The sequence below is a fragment of the Archocentrus centrarchus genome, chromosome 20 (genome assembly GCF_007364275.1).
Source record: "Archocentrus centrarchus isolate MPI-CPG fArcCen1 chromosome 20, fArcCen1, whole genome shotgun sequence".
Classification (NCBI taxonomy): Eukaryota; Metazoa; Chordata; class Actinopteri; order Cichliformes; family Cichlidae; genus Archocentrus; species Archocentrus centrarchus.
The window spans coordinates 25,388,859-25,416,314 of NC_044365.1; the positions used below are offsets into that span (position 1 = coordinate 25,388,859).

The window sequence follows — 27,456 nt, forward strand, 5'->3', positions numbered from 1 at the left end:
TGTGTGATTCGGCTTGGACAGGAACGCAGGCTGGATTTATTCTTCCACAGGGCAAAGAGAAAAGTTGTATGACTGGGATTTCACCTGTTTCATAAAACTTGGGAAGCACCGCACATGGTGATTTATATCAAATGATATAAGAATGGAGCTCAGCGCACTTGGAAAACATGGTGAGTTGGTATGAGCGCACAGATTTACTTTACTTGTACTGATCAGCGCACACGTTCATTTCTTTATTTTTGTGTATTTTTTAAAAATTTATTTACGTATTTTCCTTCAGTGACCTGGAGCGGGGTCTAATAGGGACTTCTCAACCATGTTTCTGCAGTAACTGTGAATGAAAGCTGGGTCTTGTTTACTCAATAACCTACACAAAATCTCATATATACATATATAATGCCTAGAAATAGGAGAACTTTGTGGTTTTCTGGTGTCAGAGAAATACCAATTTGTCACGTTCAGTATTTTGTTTTCTTTTAACGCAAATTTGTTACGCAAATATTGAGGTCGTGGTTTTCTATCGTGACATGCATCTGTTACCAAGACAGTACTACATTTCATCAAACAGAACGAATAGCACTGAAGGTGTTACATTTCATCACATTTTTCAGTCTCCACACCCAAAGGGTGTTTATCAATGAGCCGCGCAGATTTCTTAGATGAGATGCAGTCGTTATAAACCCTTGCAGAAATATATATATATATATATATATATATATATATATATATATATACAATTTAAATTGGCCCCATTTTTTAACTATAGGCCAATCCGTAATTTTAATCACGTTGTCCCTCGGAGTGGCGCTGTTTTGCAGCTCATTACTCCAGTAGGCAATAAGTAAAATATTCATCTAATTTACAGATATGCAATCTTGGTTTTAATTGGGTTTGGAAACAGCTACAGTAACTGATGAAGGCCTGAAAACAGGTGTGTGCCACCTGTTACATAGAAATGTATTTAAAGCCATACTGTAGTCTTTTGTGCCATTTTATCATTTGTTTTACGATTTGAAAATGATCCTTTAAGCGCACAAGACCTTTCAATATTGCAGAAAAGACTGACAGTATTTATTAGAGACAGCGCCTATAATGGATCGTCCAATTAAGTCAGCCAGAGGTGTACCCAGACATTAGAATTAAAAAGTTTGCCACCAGTAATCTTACAGGAGATGTGACAGGAGATCTCAAACCCCTCACCACTGTAAAGTCTGAAAGTCTTGAGCACAAACAACAACAGCACCCTTGCGGGGAATAGTGGTTCTAACAGAGGAATATGTTTGGGATCCGCCCCATGAGGAGAGAACTACGTGTTACTTCTCATCCACAGCGAGCACCGACCCGACTGGGTTGTCTCTGTAGCCTTGTGGGGTAAACAAAAAAGTTTATCCGACATGTCCTGTTTCCATAAACACCCGAAAAGAACCAAATCCGAGGAACTGGCATTTCAAGAACAGCAGAAAAAAGTTGCGCAGGAGAATGGAAAACGCGTAGGTAAGTCCTCTAAAGGTGCGAGCGTGCTTGAGGCGTTTTCGATTGCTTTGCCAACATGGGAATGTTTGGATAACCTGGATTTTGGAAAATCTGTCTCGTGAAGAAAAAAAGAAATCACTAATCACGTGCAACCTCGGAGGATAAATCTTTTGCTGCGTGTCGGGCGGTTGTGGTAAGCATATGGTTTGTGTTTTGACATTGAGCATTCAAGGCGCAAGAGCGAAGTCTTTTGTGGAGCAGGGACACCGCCAAAGCAGTTACAGCAGAAGAACCACTGATGGTGCTGAAAAAGACTTGACGCAACCTATATTAGAGCTGTGGATAAATAAGAGTACAAACACAGGATGGTGCTTTACCTTCAAAAAGGTTGAATGAGCTGAGGAAAAACTGAGAGGCGTTTTATTCTTGGTTTTGTGGTTCTCTGTTTTCCCCTTGTAGACAGCACAGTTTCCTGAGTATAGTCATCTGCAGAGGGAGGGCAGTATTTTCATTTACATTTTGATTCAGCTTAGTGTAATTTATAACACAATCATAATCTGAAAACACTGGATTCATATCAAGCACTTAAAAACCACACTCTATGAGTTTTATAAGGAAATTAAATTGTTTTAAATGGTTATACCTCTTCCTTTATGGGTCTTAGGTCACATGCATATGAATGGTGTTCTAGTGTATTAGTGTGTGTGTGTGTGTGTGGTTAAACAACAAAAACAACTCTGTTTCCATCTAGCTGCTATTTTACACAGTGATCTAATGTTAAAAAAATATCACACTTTTTAAACCTCAAACTGGTCTTATTAGTTAAAGTCAGTGGGCGGTTTTGTGCCCAAATACTGTACACAGCACAAACTCTTTCCATGCTTAAAATTCTGTCAACCCATACACTCAAGGCTGAAAGGAATTCCTTTCTTTCCCTTTAACACAGTTCTTGGAATTTTCTTGCCCTAACTTGCCTCATAGGGTGTATATATTACTTTTAAGAGCTCTTCTTCCCATCTGAAACTGATTACTTTGCTTAAAAAGAAGCAAACAATGCCTGCTTTCGTAACATGAAGTTGTTGGGTGACTGAAAGCGGGTGTGTGAAAGCTCTTCACAGTAAAATCGATTACAAGGAAAGGGAGTTGGCAAAAACACAGAAGGTGCACGGAGAAAAGCCCCCAACAGAAAGCCTGACTGGGCAGAGGTGGTGCTGCATTGCCGAGCCCTCCTCCCTGGCTGCAGAGAGGGCAGAAACTCATAAAGAGCCTCTGTGGGTTTGTGGTGCGATCTGAAGGAAAAAAATGTCTGTTATGTTGTGATCCTGCCCACAACCCTAAACCACTCCCCTTTGTTGTATTTAATGTGTTATCCTCAAATGCCCTTTGTTTACTAGGAGTGTATTACATATTCTCATTCTGTGTTATAGAGAATTTTAAGCTTCTGTACATAAAGCTGTGTCAAGTACACCCGTACACTCCAGCGCTAACTGAAAAATAAGCTTTGACTCATTCAGTTGGATTGCACACCCTTTCCAGAGTGCCACCCTCATCAAACTGGTGCACCTGAATGACTGGTTGTTGTCTCAGCTTGTCTGAAATGTTGTGAAGCACTGCACTGTACTACAGGTACTTCCAGGTAGTTGTTTTATTTATTTATTTATTCAATTTTTTGGGTCTTGATGAGGTCAAAGACGAGTGATATCGCTAATACAGGCACTTGACTCTGCTGTGAGCACATCAGCCACATCCACCTGCTGTTCTGTGAGGGGCAGCCAATCAGAAGAAAGCTGGCATAAAGTTGGCTCTGCCTTAAAGGGAGAAGAACTAAAACAGCTTGTTTCAGAGTGTGGGGTAGGGGTTGCGACAAGGTCCAGAATCAGATGAGTAAGGATTATTTTGGAGCTGTGAATCATGTCGAGTTGCTCAATTAGAGGTCAAGAACAAAAACACAGCTAGCAGCGTGCATTATGGGTCCTCTTGACACTTTAGAGCATGTGCTTATTGATATACCAAAAACCTGTAAACCAAGTTAGAAGTTTTTTTTGGTAATTTGTTGTATTTTGTAAGTAGTTATGGATCAAAGGCCATTAAAGTGTTAGTTTTAAGGTTTGAGAAACTATGCCTAGCATGTTTATTTACTTCAGATACTAATCCACAATTTTCTGTAATATCTAACAAAGTGGTTTATTGAACTTTATTTTTATTTTTTTTAAAAAGTAGTTTGACGGTCCCTTTTGTCCTCACTTTCTGCAGGTTTGGAGGGAGATTTAGATCTCCAGTTCCTGTTGGTGGGAGGGCCACTGGTCAAGATTTGTTCAAACTCTTGGAAAAAGAATCGATACTACAAACTGCAGGAAGACTGCCAGACCTTTTGGCATGAATCCAAGAAAAAATTCAAGAAAACCCAGACCTGTGAGTGTAACCGTTAGCTGGATTGTTTGTGTTTGAACATTAACATGTATGTGAGAGAAAATTAAAGGATTTGTAAAAAATTAACAAAAAGGGACGTACAGTTTCCATCCATCATCCACTTTCTTCCCATTGTCCAATTTGGTTGCTGGAGCCTATCCCAGCTGTTGCACGGTGAGAGGAGGAATACACCCTGGACAGGCCTCCAATCTGTTGCGAGGCTATGTAAAAGTTCTGTGTTGCATTTCAATTACTTTACTCTGATAAGAACATCTGTTTTTTTGACCTGCACAGCAGTCTTCTATTATTCTGTCAACTAAGGGCTCTCCTTTCAGATCTTAACAATAGCGTCTTCCCTTACAGCACACACAGAAGCACAGCCTCATATTCCACTAGCAGTACAACTGTGTTGAAACAGCCCAGCGCTCATAGGTACGGTGGTGTGGCCAAAGTCAGACTGGGAAATATTAGTGTGAATCCTTACTGTGTGTTTGTGTGTTAGCGAGATTCTTTTCCTTAGATTTTCAATTCAGTGATCCACTGAATGTACACTATGTGTGCATCCTCTGGGGCTCAGGTTTCCCTACCAGCTACTGCTGTTAGGTGAGATGACCTCTTCCCCAAGCCTTGAACAAGCATTGAGAATAATGAGTCTAATATTCTCTTTACAGACAGGGTGTTTTTTTTTAGCATTACCACACTTTCTTAGTGGGCATTTCCTCATTTACAGAAATAAGCATCTTTTTTTAAATGTATTGCGTTCAAGTGGGCTTTAGCAAACCGCATTCACCAGTCAGCTCTAAAAAGGCTTTGTTTAAAATAGGAGCATGTGGGAGGACAGTATGCAGTGTTTTTAACTGTATTTTGTATGCTGCTGTGCTTTAATGAAGTAAAATTTATCAGCTTGAAAAGCTGTATGACTTATGTCATACTATTCTTTTTTTTTTTTTAATAGCCGTAATTCTAGTAGGGGCGCCTTCATTTTAACACCATCCACCCTCCGTTCTAGAAGAGGGATCCCCCAATGTTTTTCTGAAACTCTGTCTGGATGTCCGAGGTCCTCACTCTATCTCTAAGGTGGAGTCCCCACACCCTATGAAGGACACTCATTTCGTTCATTTGTATTATGACCTTATTCTTTTGGTCACTGCCCTGATCTAATGACGTGGAATTATATCGACTGGTTTATTGAAAGCGCCTCCTTCCAGCTCGGTTGTCTTTACCCTGACACGATGCCTGCAAAACTGTTGATGCTGCAAAAAGCCGCTGGATCACTGGGTAACCACCACTGGGTAACCACCACTGGGTAACCACCACTGGTGCGGTGGTTAGGACTGCTGCCTCAGTTACCATCTGGGAGGCCTGGGTTTGATTCCACCTTGGCCCAGGCCTCTCTCTCTCTCTGTGGAGTTTGCATGTTCTCCCCGTGTCGGCGTGGGTTTTCTCCGGGTACTCTGGTTTCCTCCCACAGTTCAAAGACATGCAGTTACTGGGGTTAGGTTAATTGGCCACTCTAAATTGCCCATAGGTGTGAATGAGAGTGTGGATGGTTGTCTGTGTCTCTGTGTTGGCCCTGTGACAGGCTGGCGACCTGTACAGGGTGTACCCTGCCTCTCGCCCTATGTCAGCTGGGATAGGCTCAAGCCCCCCCCCCCCCCCCCCCCCCCCCCCCCCCCCCCCCGCGACCCTGGACAGGATAAGCGGAAGTGACTGGATGGATGGATGGATGCCAATAGTTTTCCCAGAGCAGAAATGGAGTTCAAAATATCAGGAAATTGTAAAATATGTGAAGTTGCATAAGCAAACAGTGCATCTGCCTAATCTGGCTAACTTTTAGTTGTTACGTTGACATTTAAAGATGCTTTTTTTTGTTCCCTCACTTACATGACAAACCCTCCAACTCTTTCTTCCCTTTGAAGAAAAGAGTTTTAGAAACAGCAGAACTTTGTCAGGCCTTCATAATAATCTCGTTGTGTAAAATTGTATGTGGTATTCAAACAATGCCTGCGTGACATGGCTTGGACACTGTGGACAGTCTCTCCAGATGGGATGCCCTGAAATTGGTCCAAATTCACAACCTCTACATCAGGCTGCTTTGTGGGACACAGTGTGCATGCACAGATTAAACAAACACTCCCTCTTCTGCTGAGCACTTCTATGGTATTTTAGTCATCCAGCAATCAGCTGAGGCAGGGCTCGGAAAACTTGGGCGTGTTTCACTCCATTGCCCCCCCCGAGGGTGGTGTTTTTCTTTTTAGCTAGTCTGACCTTTATATTTCTTCCGCTCCAAAGAGGAACCATTCACTGGGTTTAGTAGTGCGGCGACTGTGGCCCCAGCCATAACAGCCTCATGACTAAGTCGATAGTCTTTGCTGTGTGATTACATCATGCGCAGTAGTGGATGCTCTTCCGTATATTAAGCTGCTCAACAATAGAGCTGGGCGCCGATGCAACAGCCGCATCAGTCTGCAGAGACTTTTTGTAGATGCTGTCTGTGTGTCTGTGTGGTTGATGAAAGTAGACATTTTTAGTCCCAGAAACTTTGATTATGTGAGTACGTGCGCTGCCCGTGCCTTAGAGAAGACGATCAGGAGGGGTCAGATTGCATCAAATTGTTTTAAAGTGCAGTAATTAAATATCTTGAGTGTGTTTTTGTTTTGTGACAGAATCCAGGTTTTACAACAGATAACAAAATGTTGGAGAAACCGTTTGTTAGGCCTCAAAGGGCTCCTAAACCTTAAGAATGTTTGGACAAAATGGCTCAATCCAGTTTATGTGAACAAGATTCTGTAATGTGTTTGACAGCAGGACAGTCGTGAAGAACGGAGTTTGTTATATAAAGTCTTAACTGGATCTTGGCAATGGTAAACAGTTTTTATGAAATTTTTATCCCAACAAGTGTTTAAAAGATGATGTGAAATGAAATTATCACCCAACTCAGCTCGGTTTACCATATTTTTTATACTTTCATCTCACTGCTCTGCTTTTATGCCTCATAGTGCTATGTCTATATCTCTGTATTCAGCAGGATTCATCTGTTTCCACTGACAAAGCACTGATAAGTCGACTGTACACAAACTGCCCAATACCAAACAAAGATAATGAGCGGTGCAGTGTTTATCTGCTAAAAACAACTTTCTCACGAATTTGTGAAGGCTGGTCAAAAATACAACTAAAACGTAAATTTTGATATTCTGTAAATAAGCAGGGTTTGCTAAAAAGCAATGTTTGCTAGCATTTTAACCGTTGCTGCTTAGGTCCATGCTTGGTTCACTGCAATAGAGTATCCACATGTCAGACCTTGCTACATAAATCCTATTGGAATCAAACTAGAAACTTACCCTTTCTACATCTTCCAGTTGCCTGGAAGATGAATGTTTTTGCTGTAAATTTGTGAGCAAAGGCCACAGACGTGACCTGTTGAGACAAAACCCTTCCTGTTGATAAGATGGACAAACAGCTTCTGTTGTAACCACTGGGACAAGAAGTCTGCCGCCACAACATGTGGAATTGTCTCAAGTCTCAGGAAAAGACTGTGTGTCAAGGGATTATGGCTAAATGCTAATGTCCTGATAGTTAACCGATAACCTGGTATATCTCAGCCTGGTCTTCAGTGTGTGCTGAAAAGAGGTGAGGAAACAGTGGGGACTTTGTTGTGGTTTGGAGCTGCATTTAGCCAGTGGTGTTGGGGATCTTGTCAAAATTGATGGAATTATGAATGCAAAAAAGTACCATCAGATTTTGATCCACCATGCAACACCATTTGGAAAGCATCTGATTGGCAACAGCTTCATTTTTGCACAGTGTTACATAGTCATCCTTAAAAAGACTTTTTTGCTAGCTCACCTGTTATTACCACACCAACCCTAAGTATGACTCAAGGGCCACAATGTCTAACACCCCTTCTCTTCAAACAGTCTCCATTTTGGACATTGAATCAGTTCGCAAGGGCCGTCAGTCTGAGGGGCTTAAAAAATACACCGATGACAGCGTCGAGGACCGGTGTTTCTCCATCTTCTTCAAGGGGCGCAAGAAAAATCTCGACCTGATGGCAAAATCTGAGGAAGAACTAAATAAGTGGGTGACCGGCCTGGAGAAGATCATCAACAACATGCACAACCTCAGTGACCAGAAGAAGCGAGAACAGTATCCTTAGCAAAAGTCAAGCGAGCAAAGCGAGAAATGTGTATGCATTTTGTGTGTGAGTGCATTTGTTTGTGATACATCAGCTCCTTACATCTGAATGCCAGCTGGATAATCAGCTGCCTACGTAAGGCTGACAAGAACGGTGACAACAAGATGACCCTCAAGGAGCTGAAGCACTTCATGCGGCAGATCAATGTTGATGTTAGTGACACTTACGCAGCGGAGATTTTTAAGGTGAGACCTTGTCAGAAAATTTTTTTAAAAAGTGTATCTCTCAAGTTCAGAGTTAATCAGCCATAAAATGTCATTTCTGTTTAATTAACTGCCTCATTACGTTGCACAGAAATGTGACATATCCCATTCAGGCACCCTGGAAGGCTCGGAGATCACTGAATTCTATCATTTGCTGACATACCGCGAGGAGATTGATGTCATCTATGCGAAATATGCTCAAACAGAGGGTCAGATGAGCGCCAGAGACCTGCTGAACTTCCTGCTGAATGAGCAGCGGGAGCAGGTGACCGAAGAGGACGCCCACAGGCTTATTGAGAAATATGAAGTGGATCAAACAGGTAGTTATTTTGGACACCAGCGCATAATAAACTTATGACTAATGACCATATTATCAGAGCTTTATTTCAACTGCTTTATGCATCACTTTCCATTTAACATGTTCATCCATGTGTGTCACAGCCAAGCAGAAGAAGCACATGACAAAAGATGGCTTCCTGATGTACCTGCAGCAGGAGGATGGATGCATCCTCAATCCAACCCACAAATTTGAGTATCAGGACATGGACCAGCCCCTCAGCCATTACTACATCTCCTCCTCACACAACACATACCTGATGGAAGACCAGCTCAAAGGGCCCAGCAGCACAGAAGCTTACATAAAGTAAATTTTATTATATTACTTTTATACAGATAGCCTTAACTGAAGATTAGAAGCAGTTGAATTGTAACAACTGGAAATTTTAGCAAATGAGACCTGATTCTGCAGGCTTCTTCTTTCAGTTAGACTGAATAAAGATGTATCAGGCCTGTTTTAGACCACATCAGTAGTTCCTGGGCTTTTATGAAGGGCTATTTTGGGATGACACCACAGTCCAGGAATCGCTCCAGTTGACACACAGGCAAAGTTCATGTGATGTCTGTGGTATGTAGTTGGTCACAAATGTTTTCTTTGCTTGCAGAGCGCTGATGAAGAGTTGCCGCTGTGTGGAGCTGGACTGTTGGGATGGGGTTAACGGAGAGCCTGTTATTTATCATGGCCACACACTCACTTCCAAAGTGCTCTTCAAAGACGTTATCAAAGTCATCAAGGAATACGCCTTCAAAGTATGTGACATAGTCTACTACTTGGGATGTTTTACCTTGCTCTTGTTGGAGATTGCGTTGAATCCCCAGCCCTTTGCTCTCCCTCGCACAATAGGAACAAGAAATTGACTGAAGTTCACCTTCACATTGTTTCCTTTGTTTTCCAGACTTCAGAATACCCAGTCATTCTGTCCCTGGAGAACCATTGCTCAGTGGACCAGCAGAAGCTCATGGCCCATTATTTGATCTCCATCCTGGGTGATGCTTTGGTCAAAAAGCCTCTGGGCGACACCATGCCAACCAACTTCCCATCACCTAAGGTGAAATCCCAATATCTAAATTCACTGACACATGATACATCGTTCGTGGAGACCTGCCCTCATAAACAAAGCATCAAAGGAAGACAGCACCTTAACAGTTCCCCTTTTAAATTAATAAACCACTTTTCTGTGTACCTTAACATGACCCACATTTTGTTTAGGGAATCCAATCAAATGAGGATACTCCATCCTATTACACCACATCCTCATAATCAAAATACCTTTGCTTTTTTGGTATCACTTAATGATTATGTAATCATTTGCTGTAACAGCTGAGTGAGCGTGTTCGAGACAACACTGTGTTTGAAAACAAAGATTGCTTGCAAGTGGAATTTAATCTCCGTGTGAGCTCTGGATGACAGGTTAGAATCACCAGTGAACCTAAACTCCAGATAAATTTAGGTTATCCAAAGTTTTATTATTATTGCAATATACCTTGTTATTATTATTATTATTATTGGAATTTGTAACAGGGATATTCCAAGTAATATATAAATCTCTTGATTCTAAAAATGTCTTGTATTTGTTTTCTATTTTCTAACTCTCTTTTAATCTATGACTTTTCTAAAATTCTGCCAAATGATTGGAAAATTACCTTCACTCCTGGGACAAACATAAAGAGAAGGGAAATATGAATATTTGAAATATAGCACTCACAAGGTGGCTCCCTGTAGCATTGTCAGCGTCAAAAGAAATTTATCTCTCCCATTCTGTCATTGGTTGTTTGGAGGGTGTGATTAACAGTCAGTTTCTTTTGCTATGAATTAAAATATGTGCCTTCCTGCATGAAGCAATGCAGTTTTGTTTTCCACATTACTGCACAGTGTGTATTTTAAGTTTTAGAAATTGCATAAGATAACATTTTGTGTCTCTTTGCAGGCACTGAAGGGAAAGATCCTCATCAAGGGAAAACGACTGAACAAACTGGATGCAGTCTTCACCAGTAACAAAGTTGTAGAGGACGAGACCGTGTCTGAGGAGGACGAGGCTGCAGAGTGCAAGGAGAATTCCGAAAAACCGAAACCAAAGGTGCGCCAAAGGCTTCTTACTCATTTTAAAAAAAATTTAAACAACTATTTTTAGTTTCAGCTTTCATGCTCATCCGTGTCTTTCCTTGTTTCAGAAAACAAAGATCAAACTTGCCAGAGAGCTGTCAGACATGGTCATCTACTGTAAGAGTGTCCATTTTAATGGCTTTGAACATGCCAGAGACAACCAGGCCTTCTATGAAATGTCATCCTTCAAGGAGAGTAAAGCATTCCACCTCGCTGAGACCTCAGGTAAACGTGCACTGCATTTACCTGCATTTACTATCACTCCACTATTGCTTTAAAAAAAAAAAATTAAAAATTCATGTGTTCTTGTAGCTACTGCCTTCATTCATCACAACATGGATAAACTCAGTAGGATCTACCCTGCCGGCTCCAGAACAGATTCCTCCAACTATAACCCAGTTCCCATGTGGAATGTTGGGTGTCAGATAGGTATGCTCCAATGCACAACATACAGCATAACAAAAGTCTATACCCCCCACCACCACCACCTCCCAAAAATGATTTTTTTTCTCTTTGATTTGTTTATAGTGGCGTTGAACTTCCAGACTCCCTCCAAGGAAATGCACTTAAACCAGGGACGGTTTCGGCCAAATGGCTTCTGTGGCTACATCCTCAAACCTGAGTTTCAGAGAAGCCTGTCCTCTCAGTTTGACCCTAACACACTTACCAAAGGGCCGTGGCTGAAGAAGAAGATCTTTCATATCATGGTGGGAGTTAAAGCTAAAAAGATGCATTTCTTAGAGGTCAAATATATCCTGTGAAATTTCCTTTTAAATTTGAAGGAATTTCAAGACGGCAGTGTACAACAAGTAAAATAATAATAATAATAATACATTTTATTTGTAAGCAACTTTCAAACACACAAGGCCACTTTACAGAATTAATAAAACAAACAAAAAAACAAAACACTAATCACACAAAAGAAATAGAATTCAAATGACCTGGGAACTAAAGTGAGTGGGCTTTATTAAACAGGTTAGTTTTGAGGTGTGCTTTGAAGACAGGGAGAGAATCGATATTACGGATGTCAGTCGGGGAGCAGAGCGAGAAAAAGCTCTGTTCCCCATAGTGCTGAAGCGGGCAGGGTGTGCAGTAAGACAGATGGAAGAAGACGAACAAAGGAAGCAGGAGGAGGAGGCCTTGAGAAGAAGATCAGATAGATAGGGAAGGGCCAGGTTGTGGATGGCTTTGAATGTATTTAGAAGAATTCTGAATTGAACTGGGAGCCTGTGCAGTTGCTGTAGGACTGGGGTGATGTACTGAAATGAAGGGGCTTTAGTGATAATGCGAGCAGCTGAATTTTGAACCATTTGAAGCTTATGGAGGGATTTGAGAGGGAGGCCAAATAGAAGAGAATTACAATAATCAGTACGGGAGGTAACAAGACTATGGACAAGGATGGAGTATTTGGGCAGAAGGAGGGGTCGAGACGATTAATGTTTTGGAGATGAAAGTATGCAGTCCAAGTAATATTACTGATATGGGAGTGGAAAGATAGAGTGCTGTCGAGGATGACACCCAGACTCTTAACCTGAGGGGAGGGGGAGACCGAGGAGCTGTCAGTTGTGTGTGAGAAACTGTTGTCTTTCAATAGAATGGACTTTGTTCTGACAAGAAGTAACTCAGTTTTATCACTGTTTAATTTAAGAAAGTTTGTGGTGAACCAAGATTTGATTTCAGACAAGCAGGTGGTGAGGGAGGAGGGTGGGAGTGACAATTTAGGTTTAGTGGATAAATAGAGCTGGGTGTCATCTGCGAAGCAGTGAAAATTAATACCAAATTTACGAAAGATATTGCCAAAATGGAAGATCATCCATTTTCTTCCGGATAAGCGGAAGAAAATGGATGGATGGATGGATTGCCAAGGGGAAGAGGATAAGTAATAAAGAGGAGGAGCCCCAGGACAGAACCCTGAGGCACACCTGTGGTAACGGGAGGGGTGCGATTTAAAAGACTTAAGTCGGATGAACTGAGTGTGGCCTGTGAGATAAGATTGAAGCCAGTCAAGGGGGGTGTGGGTGATGCCAATGGAAGATAAATCTTGTTGTGGGAGATGGTGTCAAAGACAGGTGGGATAGGCTCGAGCCTATCCCACCTGTCACAGGGCTAATGCAGAGACTTTCATACTCACATTCACACCTATGGGCAATTTAGAATCACCAATTAACTTAACCCCAGAAACTGCCTGTCAGTAAATGTCCTTGGATTGTGGGAGAAAACTGGAGCACCCGGAGAAAACCCACGCAAACACGGGGGGAACATGCAAACTCCACACAGAAAGGCCCGGGCCAAGGTGGGCCAGGAGGACCTTCTTGCTCTGAGGCAACAGTGCTAACCACCACATCATTCTCTTAAATTGTAAAAAAAAAAAAAAAAAAAAGAGTGAATTTTAATTTTTTTTCCCTACTGTGTCAGGGCTTGTCAATTTTACAAGTCTCCAGGGACTTGTACAATTTTGTATGATTAATCATAATCCACACAAAAAAACAGTAGCATTTAATGCAGGGATCCTCAAATCCAGGCCTCAAGGGCCGGTGTCCTGCAGGTTTTAGATGTGTCCCTGATCCAACACACCCTTAATCAAATGGCTGAATTACCGCCTCGGTATTCAGTCAAGTTCTCCAGAGTCCTGCTAATGACTTCTATATTTGTCTCAGGTGTGTTGAAGCAGAGACACATCTAAAAGTTACAGAACACCGGCCCTTGAGGCCTGGATTTGAGGATCCCTGATTTGATGGATGCTTGTGCACATACAAAGAGATCAAGTCATCAAGTCATCATCGTGCCAGCAGTGAAAACACCGATGGGTGCCGTGGAATACACATATCATGTCTAGGATGTCTGATGAGATCTGAATTTAGTCTGTATTTGGATTGTTACGTGACCCGGTGTGTGCATTTTTATCTCATAATACAACAGGTGATCTCGGCTCAGCAGTTACCTAAAGTCAACAGGGACAAACACAAAAACAAATCCATTGTGGATCCTCTAGTGAGGGTGGAGATCCACGGTGTCCAAGCAGATAATGGCAGCAAAGAGACAAACTACATTGATAACAATGGTGAGCGTTAGATGTGAAAGTATACACTATATGCACTTACTCGTCAAACAGTTTAGAAGAGAATAAAAGAAAAAAACTGTAATAAATCCCTGCAGGATTCAACCCCACGTGGAATGAAGGATTCCAGTTTCCCATCAGTGTGCCTGAGCTCGCCTTGGTGCGATTTGTGGTGGAGGACCATGACACAGCATCCCAGAATGATTTCATTGGGCAGTACTGTCTGCCACTCACCAGTGCACAGAACGGTAAGAGAGCGCAAAGTTTTGATGAACTGAACGCGAGAAATTAACAGTTCCTCAGTGTTAGAAACAATCTGCAATTCTATGAGGCTGCTTGAAATGGTTGCCTCCATAATAAAAAAATCAGTGTTAAACTATTTAACATATACTAACATAATAGAGGCTGAATAGAGGCTATAAAAACATTCATTGCTTATTGACAGCTTTGGCTTTCTTTAATGTGCGTCATTATCCCCTTATTGTCTTCTGTAATTCCACCTTAAACATCCTTGTTTTTTTTTTTTAAATCCCGTATTTAATTTCTCTGTATGAACTGTAACAGCTCAGAGTTTACCATGACTAACAACTTTGCGCTTTATCCGTTTCCTTTGTTCTGTCACATTTTATGAAGTGGTGCTCTCCTTTGCTGACAAAGCTCAAGCTTACTTCCTGTTTTCCAGGATATCGCCATGTCCCACTGCTCACCAAGAGAGGCGACGTCATCAGCTCGGCCAGTCTGTTCGTGCATCTCATGCCCATTGATGCCCAGTAGGCAAACGTGTGGAAAAAATGAACAAAAAGAAGAGAAAAAACAAACAAACTTCTTGACAGGAACAGTGTCTTATGCAAACACTAATGGGATTTGTCCATTTAAAAAAAAGAAGCTAAATAATGTCAGTCTTTTTTTTTTTTTTAACAGCAAATATAATTTGCTTTCACATGCCACGACTGCTGACTCACAAGTGTCTGACACTTACAGGTCACTGTATGATTTTATTTTTTATTTTTTTAAAAAAGTCTGGTGGCGGGCTTTTAAAATGACAATGAATGAATGAATAAAACGAATGAGAGAAAAGTTAGCAAACTATATTCAGCATTCTCTGTAGAATTTATGTGTTTTGTGTCAATTCCAGCTTAAGATTACTGACTATCTAATTTTTACAACTGTACTACAATTTTTCTAGATTCTCAGAGGTTTTATGGGACACTCATGAGACTGGACCACAGTGATTTATACTTTGTCCATGTTGATGCCATAAGAACATTGATCACAGATGTCTGTAACAGTCTGCTATCACAAACATTTTTTTTTCATTGAGAGAAACAGCTACATGTAAATCTATGTGCTTCTGTCCTTTCATTATGTGCCTTAAATATGAGTCTCCAAGTGTTGTACATAAGATTTTATCCTTAAAGTAGAAACATAATATGAGGAGTCAAATTTACTTCCTATGTCTCTGTGTTTGAAACAAGTTCTAATATTTTGTATCCTCATTTATTTGTATCATCCATTGTTCTACAACATTTTTACAGTCACACTAGCTCATGAATTAAACCACTCCCCGAGTCCCCGACTTGTGGTTTTCTGTGTTTATTCATTGCACTGATTTACAAAAGGCACTGCTAAGAAACCTGTAGCACAGTACGATCAACACAAAATGAAAAAAAAAAATACAGATAAATATAAAGCAGAGCAATTAAAAAAAAATCTTACAAATATTAGTCATGTCCTTTAAATTATTTTTTTAAAGTTATATTCATGTTCATAATTATAAATACCATTCTTTAAATTTGAATAACTTGGGATGTTAGTTGATTTTTTTTTTTTTTTTTAAACAAAATATTACCTTGTAGGACAAAAGCTAAAATACGTCCTTATTTTTTGGTTTACAAGTAGATTTTGCAGTAGACAGTCTGGAGAGTCCCTCTCAGAAGAGTCCTGCTTTCTTCTTCAAGTCATTCTGACGCCACTTTGGCAGACGATGGAAGTCTGTGCGACTTGTACCAAGCAGGTTCTCAAAGTCCTTATCAGACAGATAATCCTGCCAATCAGAGCGCAGAGGTTGGGAAACAGTTTGACTGACCTCTACTGTACACAGAGCACTGTTACACCAGCATGCTTTATAAAACGCAATAGGCCTCTAGGCACAGACAATGGAAAAGGCTCCCACCCTTTCATGGAAAGCACCTCATTGTCTCGTTGCAGCTATTTTGTGTCCCTTTGTGGTTGTTCATATTTTCCCCAGAAGCATTTAATGTGGCTCTGCCGTCACTTTTAATCTCTCTGTACTCATTTTGCATTCATTTGTGGCTGTTTAGTGACCTTTTCAGTTGTCAGTTTGCCTAAACCTAGAAGATTAAAATAGCTTTATTTATGTTACTGCACATTAATGCAGCTTCAGTTCGATTAAAGACTCCCCTCTGATGAAAATAATGCTTTTAACCTTGTTAACTAGTCAAAGACAAAGACAGCCACAAAAACCAAAGGAACCAGAATCCTTTTTACTGCAGGTAAAATGGGGCAAATCGAAGCATTGTTTTTATGGCATAAAGTGATTATTTTCATTAAAAACTTCTAAATATGTAATTGTCATGAACAAACATGAATTTTAAGGGGATTAATCAATGCCCTAAAAAAGAACTTTAGTTAACACATACTGATTTTTACCATTTACACTCAAACGTCTATACACACCTCTTTTTGGGTGGGGTCCACTCCTTCTGGTAGCTCACTGGGAGACTTGTTGACGAGGAGTTCAGGGTCAAGGTACCCCCCAGCATTAACAGGTCCAGAAGAGGAACCAGAGGAGGAGGACATAGCAGACTGGGGTCTTGTGGGGCTGGAGGGTCTGGGGAACAAATTAGTTTCATCTTGGAAGACAGCCTTGTTGGGTGGCGGAGAAGTTACAGGGCCCCCTGGTGCCCTGTAACCACCCCCACCTCCCCCGACGGGAATTTTGTTCAACTTAGTGTTCTGCAGGTCCTGCAGGCATGACAGAGGAGTTTTACTGAACGAGTTTTGATGCAATTTTGCAGGAAACTGATAAACAAACATCTGAGATGCAGAGATTCACGGATTAGTGACATAATTGTGTATGACACTAAAGACGCTAGTAGGTGTTGCATCAATTATATTTGTACATTTGGTCAGCCAGCATAAGGATCAGTGTCAGCTACTTACTAGAGTGATCTGTGAGATAGATGCTGCATCACTCAGCTTTTTTTTCATCTCCTCATAGGAGTTGCCTCCCTGTTGAGAAGATCAAGTGAAGCAAGATTAGTAATTAGTAAAAGTTAGTAATCATGCAGGGCCTTCGTCATCTTCTAGCAATCCATACACACACACTCACATGTGTGTGTATGTTGTCCCCAGTTTCTGAGATGATTAATTCAAACAATGGAATTCAAAGGATTCATGCGATATTTGTGGCTCTTTTAGATTATCAGTAGTCTATAATGTAATGGGAATTTGTAATACCTTGATCACACTGGATTAGTCTGTTATTAATACTTCTCTCTAAGGGATCCCAGGGAGATCAAAGAGAAACTATTAAACTCACGCTCCACTTGTGAGGATCCCATGCGTTGAACCAGCCAGTGAAGGTGGGTGGCTCATATCCCTGTTTGACAAAGACGATGGGTGAGTCAGGGTCACGTCCAGCTGGGTGTGTTCTCAGGTAATCCCGGGCGCTGTTTAATGCCTCTTTGGTCTCATACTCGTAGGACTCGTTACCAATCCACAAGAAAAGCTGAGAAGATTCAGAGACAGACGAATCAGTCTGCTGTGCAAACACTGGGTAGGATATAACCAGACTGCAGAGGCCCTCAGCTCTTTATGCTGAGTTAACTGTATTCTCATGAACAGAAACACGCGCAATGAGCTTCACGTTCTTCCTTTGTCCTCTCACCTCCTCCCAGGTGTCCAGCAGCATAACATCCTCTTCATCCAGGTCAGACTGGGCGAAGTCATCCACCTCAGTCATCTTAAAGCGACCCGTCTGATTGGAGCATTCGAACAGCCGGGGACTGTGAAGCGGCTCCTCCCTCTCGAATCTGAAAATGACACAGACCTTTCTGTCATAACAGCAGCATAATCTTTTCTCTCTCTCGCTCTCTGTCTCTGTGACGGGACTGCGCATATCCCACTGACCTTGATATAAAAATAATCCATGCAGATTTAATGTAAGCTTATAAATGGTTCAAAATATGATTAAAGGGCCTTTTGGATGAATCCTGAAGTCCTCGTTAATGTGTTATTATACTGGATATTTCTTTTTTGCTTTCTGGGCCTGGATTGAGTGCTTATCATTGTAAATACTTGACTATTGGACTCTGATGTTCAGCAAAAAAAGCCAAAAATATCACATTTTTGTCACAATACCCAAAAGTGATGTTGCTGCCATCTATAATAATTACCTCCTGTCACTGGCATAGGGGGCCTTTCCACCCAATGCTATCCAGAATTCAGCTGGTTCTTGACCCTCCATCACCACCTGCTTCTCATTCCTGGACAGCACATCAGAGATTGCTCTCCCCATTATCCTCTCATCCCCATTGCAACCCTTATCAGGAAAAAAAATTACTTAAAAATTGCAAGCTAGATTAATATTTTTGTTCTTTAAAAGTCTGTTACACAGCTCTATGACGCATACCTTTCCATACCACAGGTAGCATATGTGGTCAGTCTTCAGCAGGAATACGTCATTGGTGTTGAGAGAAGCGGCCCTGGCCACCACCTCTGTGGCCTTCGTGTTCAGCTCATTTGTCCCTTTCACCTGGAAGAGCCTGGCACCAATGGCAGGGTTAACCACACCAGGTCGACCTGTGCCTCCCTTTGTACACACACACACACACATTCAGTTTCCAGTTAGTTTCAACTTTGATTTCATGCTTTGAGTTGTATTTTTGTTTGTTTGTTTTTGCTAGTATTGTTTCCATGAAAAATAACTTTCCACTTGAGAAATACAGACATTTTCTGCAGTTACTTCCTTCCGTGTGTCATAATTACACTACATGCCGATAGAAACATTTATTTACTTTGTGCTTGTGCGTATTTCTAATCTTCCAGAGAATAAATTTCAGCATGAAAATCATGACATCATACCTCAAAAATGATGAATTTGCCTTTGAAAATAGCCAGGAAATGGCGTGGCTCTTTGCCCATGACCACTCTAACCTGGACCGGGGCACCATTGTACTTGTTATCAATATTGACAGCCTGGAAGGCACATGCTGTGATCTCATCGTTTGTGGCGTGGCGTCCCTGATGTGAGACAGACAAAAAAAAAAAAAAAAAAAATTGCATTAACACAGAGAAGCAGGAAGAGAAGGAGGAGGGAGCGCGGACTGGTCTGACACTGACCTGCCACATGTAGAGTATGTACTGATGCTGGCCTGCTTTTATATATGAATACAGCACCAAATAGCAGTCTCCTCCATAAAACTGTCCATATGATTTGGGGTCTATTTCAGCCAGTTCCAAATTCTCAATGCGCCACACCTGACAGATGTAATCCAAAGGAAACATATCAAATAATATGCAGCAGCATAAATAAAGTCATAAATGCATATGGATTGTGTTTGTCTGTATTTATAGTTTTCTGTTTTTTCCCCACCTTAACTTCTCCTGATGCATCATCCACCATGCGGTGCTGTGCTGCCAGCTCAGGGCGCGCATGGAGCTCCATCACATCGAACTTTCCTTTGTCAACCTTAGCTGTAGGGAGACCCAAAGTGTTCAGTGTTAATTATGAATGGCAAGATATCAATAAATATCATTAAAAAGTATATCAAGACAACCCTGAAATTGATTTTGAAGAAGGCTACCTATCTTTCCGACGGTGTGGGTGGTACCCAGGCCCTGAGTTTGCTCTCTATCTGTCCAGGATTTGAACAAGTGCTTGAACATTGCTGACTCTCCTCCCTCAGCCATCACCTCCACAGTGGTGCTGGATGGGTACTTCTTTGCTTTAATGTAGCTCTGGTGGAAAAGATTAATGACAAAGCTTGTAGTGGAAAACATCTCCAAAATACCAAACAACAACAAAAAAATCTGATAATGCCCTCAAACCTGATGATCCTCGGAAAAGAAAAAGGGAATGAATTAATATTCATTCACATTCATTTGAGGAAAAGGGACTTAAATATACATATTTGATTTATAATACACTGACATAAAGAATAGGAGGCAGTGAGAGATCCTCGCAGTCATCATTCAGTATACTCACCAACGCCCTGTTCAGAGCTCCTTGCCGCTCTTCCTTGGAGGCCTTCTTTCCTTTCCAGACCATCACGCTAGACCCTTGGTTGTCCAGAATGTAACAGTCCTGAAACCCAGAAAAAAACACACACACACACACACAAAACATTGAAACTAAAGCACTTTTCTTTTTTAATATTAACCTCTGAGGAACGTTCTTGAAGAATAAATACCACTTACTGAGGATTTCAGCAGATCCTGTGTTAGAGGCTGTGTGGCCACTTCTTGAATTACTAGATTCCCAGTATTGTCATAAACGCTGTGGAGGAAAATTAGATAAAATGCATGTGATATTAAAAAATAGCAAAAGTAAAATAAAATACATTTCTACAGTGTTGTGGGAGCAATGCAGTGTATAATGTACAGTACAATGTACTTACTGGTAGAGTCTGACACTGTTTCTCTGCGCACTATCGGTTACATCATCAGGAGTGGCCTCCTTCAGCTGTGCCGGTTTTGGGCCGAGCGCAGCCGTCATGACTTTCATGAGCTCCGGAGAGCTCTTCTCATCTCCTCCCTCCACAACACCAATCTGAGCACGACCTCCTCTCTCCCTGTCCCGGATGTCCTGAGCCAACAACACCGCCTGGAAAGACAAGGGAAGAAGATGTGCAACGTCATGTAAAGAAAATATGTCCCGAAAATTAGCACTGATTTAAAGCAGTGATTTAAAGGTTCCCCTATTATGCAAAGATTTACACTACTACCAAAACTCAGAAATAATATGTATATAAAAAGAAGGGGAATTATAAATAGCTGCTGGCTTTCCTTTTCTGTTGTTACCATTCCTTTCTAACTTTTCCCCCTTTTCCTGCATGTTTCTTTCCAATTTCACAGATAATTGAAAGCTTGCTGCTTAGAGCTAACGGCAGCGTCATTATCAAAGATCCACAACAGTCAAGTTTCAAGACTAAAAAAAAATATTCTTAGAATTCACTTGACAGGTAATCTCAGCTGCTCCCTTGTTTCCCAAGGTGTTGCCACAGTGACTGGATCTACATGTTTGATCTGGCACAGATTTCATGTACTTCCTTATTTATCCAGGCTTGTTGACCAGCACTAGGAGTCCACTGGTTTGTGACTCCCTGAGTTCATAAAATTTACTTGACACAAAAAAATGAATAAAATTACATCAAGTCATTCTTCCTTTTTCAAAACCAGTCTTTGTTCATGCTGCTTACCTGAAAGCGCATCAATAATATTGGCACCGTTCTGTACTAAAAATATATTTTATCAGCTTTCTATGTAAAAGTTTGAAAATAGGTCTTCTTTTGAGTTCACGGCCTCGCTGTTCCCCTTTCCTGTGATATGAATACTTCTCGTGTCACTGCTTATTGTAACCAATCAGCGTGGAGGATTACCTTAAGCTTCTCTCTCCTGTTGCTCTGGGGGCCGTTCCACTGCACTATAGCTTTTCCGATATCCAAAAGGAAAATATCCCCTCTGTTAAAGCTGCTCCATGACACATCCACCTGCATGGAAACACACACAAACAGTGGAGAGTTGAATAACTCATTCTGCTCCATTTGAATAGACAGTATACGCTGCATGAGACAATACAGTGTATTAATTAAATATCACACACTCATGGCACTCCGCGGGCAATTAACACCTACTCTGACAGCTACAACAAGAAGACATAATCTGTTTAAGGAGGGGTGCCAACACCTCTTTGTAGCATGACTGTGTGAAGCCTCTGATAACAGCAGAGGGAGGCAGTGGGTAAACCCTAAGACCATCTTAAAGCCAGTCATATTACTTTATTTTCTATTCTGTATACCTCTGTTGCTGTGACAGCCTTGCTCCCTTTGATGTGCAGCAGTCGCAGGACGTTGTAGACGTTTGTGTCAACATGCTGGAAACCTGAGGCCACTCCACCCTTCTTGTAGCTGTGGAGAGAGCAGCATAGGCCACTTTATCAAAGTTCAAGTGTAATAAAAACATAAACCCCAGAGACTTAAAGCAGAACGGACATTAACGAAATAAATAAAATTTTGTAACCAGTTTGAAATTTTCCTGGAGGTTGCATAACTTTAAAACAAACACACAATTAAAGGTTGGCGGTTAATAAATTGGGCAAAAGAAAATTGCATTTTTTTAATGCTGAGCCTCAGGAAACAACTGTGTTTTGTGTCATAATCATTTCATAGAGACGGATTAGTGTTGCAAGCCATGACTCAAGAAGATTACGACATGAGTGTGTGTTTGTGTGTGTGTGTGAGAGAGAGAGACTCATTCCCCTGAGTATATCACCATCCCCCTGCAGTTCAAACACCAGCTGCCTTCCCTGGGAACTCACATCAGGCCATTTTTGAAGTAGCTCCTGAACCGCGGTGACTCGTAGCCCTGCACCTCCCTGTACTGGACTGGACTCCCACCCAGGTACTCATCCAGCTGGGTGACGTACAAGGCAGCAGCACCTTGTTCATCCTGACTGGAGGTTTTTCCAACCCAGTAGTGGATGTCAGCGGACTGGTGGGAGCCTTTTTTCTCATTTATCTGGTGATAACCGTGAAAAGCATGAGATATATGAGATACATATCTCATTGTAGCCTCTTATGAAATAACCCAGTTTTTTTTTTACTCACATATAGAACAATGTAACAGTCTCCCTCAAAGAAGTTGCCAAAGCCTTGCGGCTGAACAGGAACCATTTCCATTTTCTAAATAAAGAAAACAGCAACAACTTAAACCTTAAACCAATGTAAGATTTCATCATGCCACAGCTCTACTTAAAGCTCAACATTGAGACCAATAACATCAGTGTGCACACAATAATATGGGGTGCACGTTACGTGCTTTAGAGATGACTCACATTGATGGTCCATATTTGCAAGCCCGGCTTTTGGCGAACACTTTTAAATGCATCACGACTGACTTCATTCATCATTTTGTTGAACTGTAAACAAACACAAAGCAAAAGCGTTTGCAGGGGATTACACTGCCTGATGCCAAACACAAACTCATCTGTGCATGTGTCTGATATGTACAAGAAGATACGCAGTTCTACTTATTATCCAGTGTCATAAAAAGATTAAAAATCTGATGGTCTTCTGATGTCTTAATATAAATTGTTATAGACTAAACTGTAAAACAAAAAAAAATATTTTTACTGTGGTGTAAGTTTGAATGTAGGATTTCCAGGGTTTACATGTTGCACCATCACATTGTTGATACCCAAAATAACAGATCTTCATGCCGCAATAGTACAGCATGAATAACAAGCTGTATTTTCCTGGTTATACGTCAGATACAACCAGATAGCTTTGTATAAAATATCTGTATACAAAAGATGGACATAACCTCTTGGTCCATGATGTGGAAGTGCCTTAAACCTTCTTTCTTTTTAACGGCTAGAAGAGGGAAGCCCTTCTAATTGCGAAAAGAAGTCTCGCTGTAATGAAGTCTATAAGAAACTTTTTACTTTATTTTATTACTGTAGTAAACACTCCTCTTCTAATGACTTTGTGATCTTCATTGTTTGTTTAAACACAATACAGCACAATGTCCGTTTTGTAAATTATGGTTGTATTTAAAGCAAACGTTCAGTGTTGGATTTTCAGAGTTTCCTGTAAGTGCATTTTGTTTCAAACTTGTTTTAGATTAGCCAAGGCTAGCAACTCACTAAACAGTACAGTGACTAATGCATCTACTCTGCTAATCAAGATAAGTTGATACCACTACCATAAACTCATCAGCTATTACTTCTCTTACAGATATGATCATGGCTTTAAAAAAAAAAAAAATGGTAAAAGCCAAAATGCCACAGTTGAGGCTACAAATTAATGGATCACATTATGGTGGCTACTTCAATCTTGTATGTACAGTCTATGGACTATTTGCTGTGTTTTGCCAAATGACTGAAGCACAGGATCACTGTTCCATAATAATAATAATCTCTTTTGTTAATTCATTATTTGGTCTCAACCAACTCCACCAAGGAGCTGAAAAGTACTCCACTATGTCCACCAACTGGTTCACTTTAGAAACCTCTTCCTCAGTCTTACTCATCATCGCTGGAAACAGATGTCTCTAAAATGACAAGTGAACCCTTTCAAAAGATGAAATCTCTGACAGCAAAGCACCTCTAATCCTGCTAATGAGTATCAGCTTGGCGTTACAGGAAAATACAAGCCCTGCAGTCAGTGGCGCGTTAACCGCCTCTTGACTGAGATATCAGAAACAACAGCACTGAAGTGCAAACACTGCCACCAGCTGAGCCAACTGTGGGCTCAGTGGTGACAGGCTGGATGGAAACAGGCATATATTATGAATGCACACAGGACACTGATGCCATGATATGATATTGTCAAACAGCTGGAGTAACTGTGGTTGTAATTATTCTTGGGAAAAATAATATCAAGCAGTATCACGCACACTGGCTCTAATCTTTGTTCTGGATTAAGTAATAAAATAACTGGGCGCTGATTGATGGTGATGGTGGTGTGAGGGAGAACGAAGTGAGAAAGCTGAGATCAGCTGTACTCTAAATCCTTATTGTTAACCACACCCTTAATAGTATAATTAAGAGGCTCTGGTATTCAGGTATTCAGATAAAGCGGTGACACACACTGGACAAACACAAGAAGCAGGTGAAATTCGAAAATGAAAAGAAGAGGCCTGGGGATGAAGTTGCACAATCCTTCAGCACATGGTTTTTGGTGTGTGAGACTGAAGAGGACTGAAGAGATAATAGACTAATTCCAAAAACCTTATTTATAACACACTTAATGAGGTTTTATAGGAGCAGCTTTAAAATGATAAGTTTAAAATGATGAGATAACGTAACTCAGGTAACCAGTGGAGCGAGTCATTGTGGCCAAAAGTACAACCGGGTGAAAAGTGGATGGCGTGATAGTAACACAATTATAAAGACATAAAAATACAACTGTAATCATCCGATTGAAATATAAGCTACACAGCAAAAATGTATCTAGATAAAGCTGGTCACAGTGAGCCATATCAAACACAATGGCCCACTGATCAGAAATAGGGTGTGTTTTATTGCTTTTGAACTCAACGTCGTCTTCATTCAAAAGTAACATCATCTCACACGGTCTGCACAACGTGTGCTTAACTTGTGTTGTTCCCTGTTGGCTTACTATCTGCAAAGAGACTGAGGGTAGTCTATCAAAATGTAAGAAACATTTAAATGTCATGATATATTTTTTTAATTACCTCTTTTTTGTGTGTGTATGTGTGTGTGTGTGTTGCTAAAATGCATTCCTCATAGTTTCTTTCCCTTTCTCTTGTGAAGTAGGAAAGGAGAAGGCACACCCTGCCTTCTGTATGTCCATTACACATTAGTTTTTTTTTGGACAGGAATACCAGAATTCCTTGTTAAACAGAGCCCAACATTAACATGCAAACATACAACTGCAGTATGTATATACACAGATATTATTCATTTAAATACAAAGCAGAAATTATTATTGAATTGTTGAAGAGATAAGAAACACCTGCACGGAGAAGTGAACAATGTTCTCTCGCCACAGCGATATTTGATTATTTGAAATTAATCAACTCCACTCTTAACTGTGATGACGCCTCGCTGCCAGTGATCAATGACTTCAGCTGTAGTGGCAAAACCCCCCCAAAAAATCCCTCTTGTAAATTATAAAAAAAAATAAAAAATCAACTGTGCAATCTGATCCCCAGTAAAAACAATAATTGAAAATGTGAACAAATAAAGCATGAAAAGATCAACTGGTGAGTGGCATTGCTTCTATTACTGAGACAGGAAAGACGGGTTCCCTATCAATTAACTCCCATTGTCCTTTGACTGAGCGTTCACAATGACTTTTGTTAATACTGCACAGTAAATGCATCCCAGCATATATTTGTTCAAGTTGTCTAAAATCATGTTGGTTTAAAGAAAAAACACATGGAAATAATGGAAAGAAGCCACAAACATGATAATAAAGGTGTTATTCAGTTAAAAGAAATAATGCAGATAATCCTAAAGAAGCAGCAGTAGTGGTAGTATGGTTCTTACCTTGTCCTGTGACTGCCGTGGTGAAGTCCTGCCTGCTTCCTACAAGTTGTGGAGACAGTGAATTATGTACAAAGTCTGTCTTTATAAGATACCTGCCTTTTCCTCTCATGCGCAAGCTGCAGTGTGTGAGGCAGAGAGGGCTGGATGTATTTGTCACCACACCCAGGTATGAACACACCTGCCATCGTCTTGCTCGATATTTACAGTGCCACAGTGTTAGATACGCCCCTTCTCCCAGCTCCCATGCTTGATGTGGAGATTCTGGTTTAATTTTAGGCTGAAAAGGGGGGAATGAGACTTGCACAACGCACCACAGGGTCAAGATATTTGAGAAAACCACTGACAGCTCCTCATTTGAGATAGACTCCAGCTCCTCTCAGTGTCCAGATTGTGCTTTATATAGCTAAACAGAGTTGTGTTTATGTCTGACGGAGCCCTCGGCAGCACAGCGGGCATTACAGGAACCACTTGACACCAATTATTCATTTTACAACCGTTACAACTAGCAGATGGGGGAATTGGACTAACGGAGCTCTGAGTGCTATTGGAAAGGAATCAGAGGCTTTCTGTGGCTAAATCTCTCATTCTGTGCCTACTCACACAGACACTTGAGGAAGAACGCTTGACATTATCGAAGGTTTACAGCACTGGGTGTTCAGAGAAGGTGTTGGCAGCTTGTGTTTACATTTGTTTTCTAAATGTGGAGATATAGTAACAAGTTGCATCCAATGTGATTTGCACAGAAAGAGAAGTAATAGAAAAAGAATACTTTGCAGAATGTGCATGTAACTCCTTAGTCATACGTTGAACTGAATAAAAAGATACAGGAGAAATAATGGTGTGTTGGTTTCTTGGCTGGATAAGAACACCCTTGAGCTGCAAGAAAATGTCAGCTCCTACACATCAGAACTCAAAAGAGCCTGTGAGAGCTGACTGCTGTTAAACATTTCAGAATCAAAGCTCTTTTATTTCCCTACCAAGACCACCAAGCCCTGCATCTGCTGGTACCGCCAACATTTTCAAAGTATTTGAACAATCTTTTAAGTCCTTTTATTGTGCATTGCAGTCAGTGCATGAATCATGGATCAGGCTTTCTTGCTGTTTTATGTTCAGGGATATGTCAATTACTCTTGTCTGATATAATTCACACAATCCCTGCCGGGGAATCTGAAGACTACAGTGTTACATAACCAACTCTTGTCTCCATCAGCTTCAAGTTGTAGGCTAAAGTTGATCTTACCTTTGACCATGTCCTTTCACTTCTTAGTTCATTCTTGGATTCCATTCTGACAAGAAGATGATTTAAACAATGTGCTGAACTTCAGTCCCGGCATATCTGAGGGGAAAGGGTTGGGTGGCGGGTGGGGGCTGGAGCTGGGGGGGTTACAAGAACTCTCCAGGCTTGTACAAAGGGTTCAGTAA

General features: G+C 40.9%; 2 protein-coding genes across 4 annotated transcripts; one reads left to right on the plus strand and one right to left on the minus strand.

Annotated features, from left to right (window-relative positions):
* Window positions 1-15,354, plus strand: plcd1a (phospholipase C, delta 1a). Of its 2 annotated transcripts, none has more exons than XM_030756271.1 (15): window positions 1-170; window positions 3,727-3,885; window positions 7,800-8,028; window positions 8,133-8,262; window positions 8,372-8,600; window positions 8,722-8,923; window positions 9,222-9,366; window positions 9,513-9,665; window positions 10,545-10,694; window positions 10,789-10,945; window positions 11,033-11,149; window positions 11,249-11,427; window positions 13,640-13,781; window positions 13,877-14,026; window positions 14,461-15,354. In XM_030756271.1, the coding sequence occupies exons 1-15, from the start codon at window positions 143-145 to the stop codon at window positions 14,550-14,552; spliced, it is 2,262 nt and encodes a 753-aa protein (XP_030612131.1). In that variant the 5' UTR covers window positions 1-142; the 3' UTR covers window positions 14,553-15,354. The 2 variants fall into 2 exon arrangements, with proteins under 2 accessions (XP_030612131.1, XP_030612130.1); XM_030756270.1 differs by lacking the exon at window positions 1-170 and adding an exon at window positions 1,303-1,494.
* On the minus strand, window positions 15,222-27,394 carry vill (villin-like). Of its 2 annotated transcripts, none has more exons than XM_030756269.1 (21): window positions 27,275-27,394; window positions 26,035-26,073; window positions 22,855-22,938; window positions 22,628-22,702; window positions 22,339-22,538; window positions 21,820-21,928; window positions 21,401-21,511; window positions 20,420-20,625; window positions 20,220-20,298; window positions 20,008-20,106; window positions 19,607-19,760; window positions 19,396-19,496; window positions 19,143-19,280; window positions 18,885-19,043; window positions 18,433-18,612; window positions 18,197-18,342; window positions 17,689-17,833; window positions 17,341-17,529; window positions 16,962-17,030; window positions 16,476-16,763; window positions 15,222-15,822 (listed from the first exon to the last, which is right to left on the minus strand). In XM_030756269.1, exons 1-21 carry the CDS (start codon window positions 27,317-27,319, stop codon window positions 15,709-15,711), a joined length of 2,730 nt encoding a protein of 909 aa, XP_030612129.1. In that variant the 5' UTR covers window positions 27,320-27,394; the 3' UTR covers window positions 15,222-15,708. The 2 variants fall into 2 exon arrangements, 1 of the variants encoding a protein (XP_030612129.1); XR_004021545.1 differs by having other exon boundaries at window positions 15,687-15,822; window positions 16,476-16,629.
* Between the last annotated feature and the right edge of the window lie 62 nt (window positions 27,395-27,456).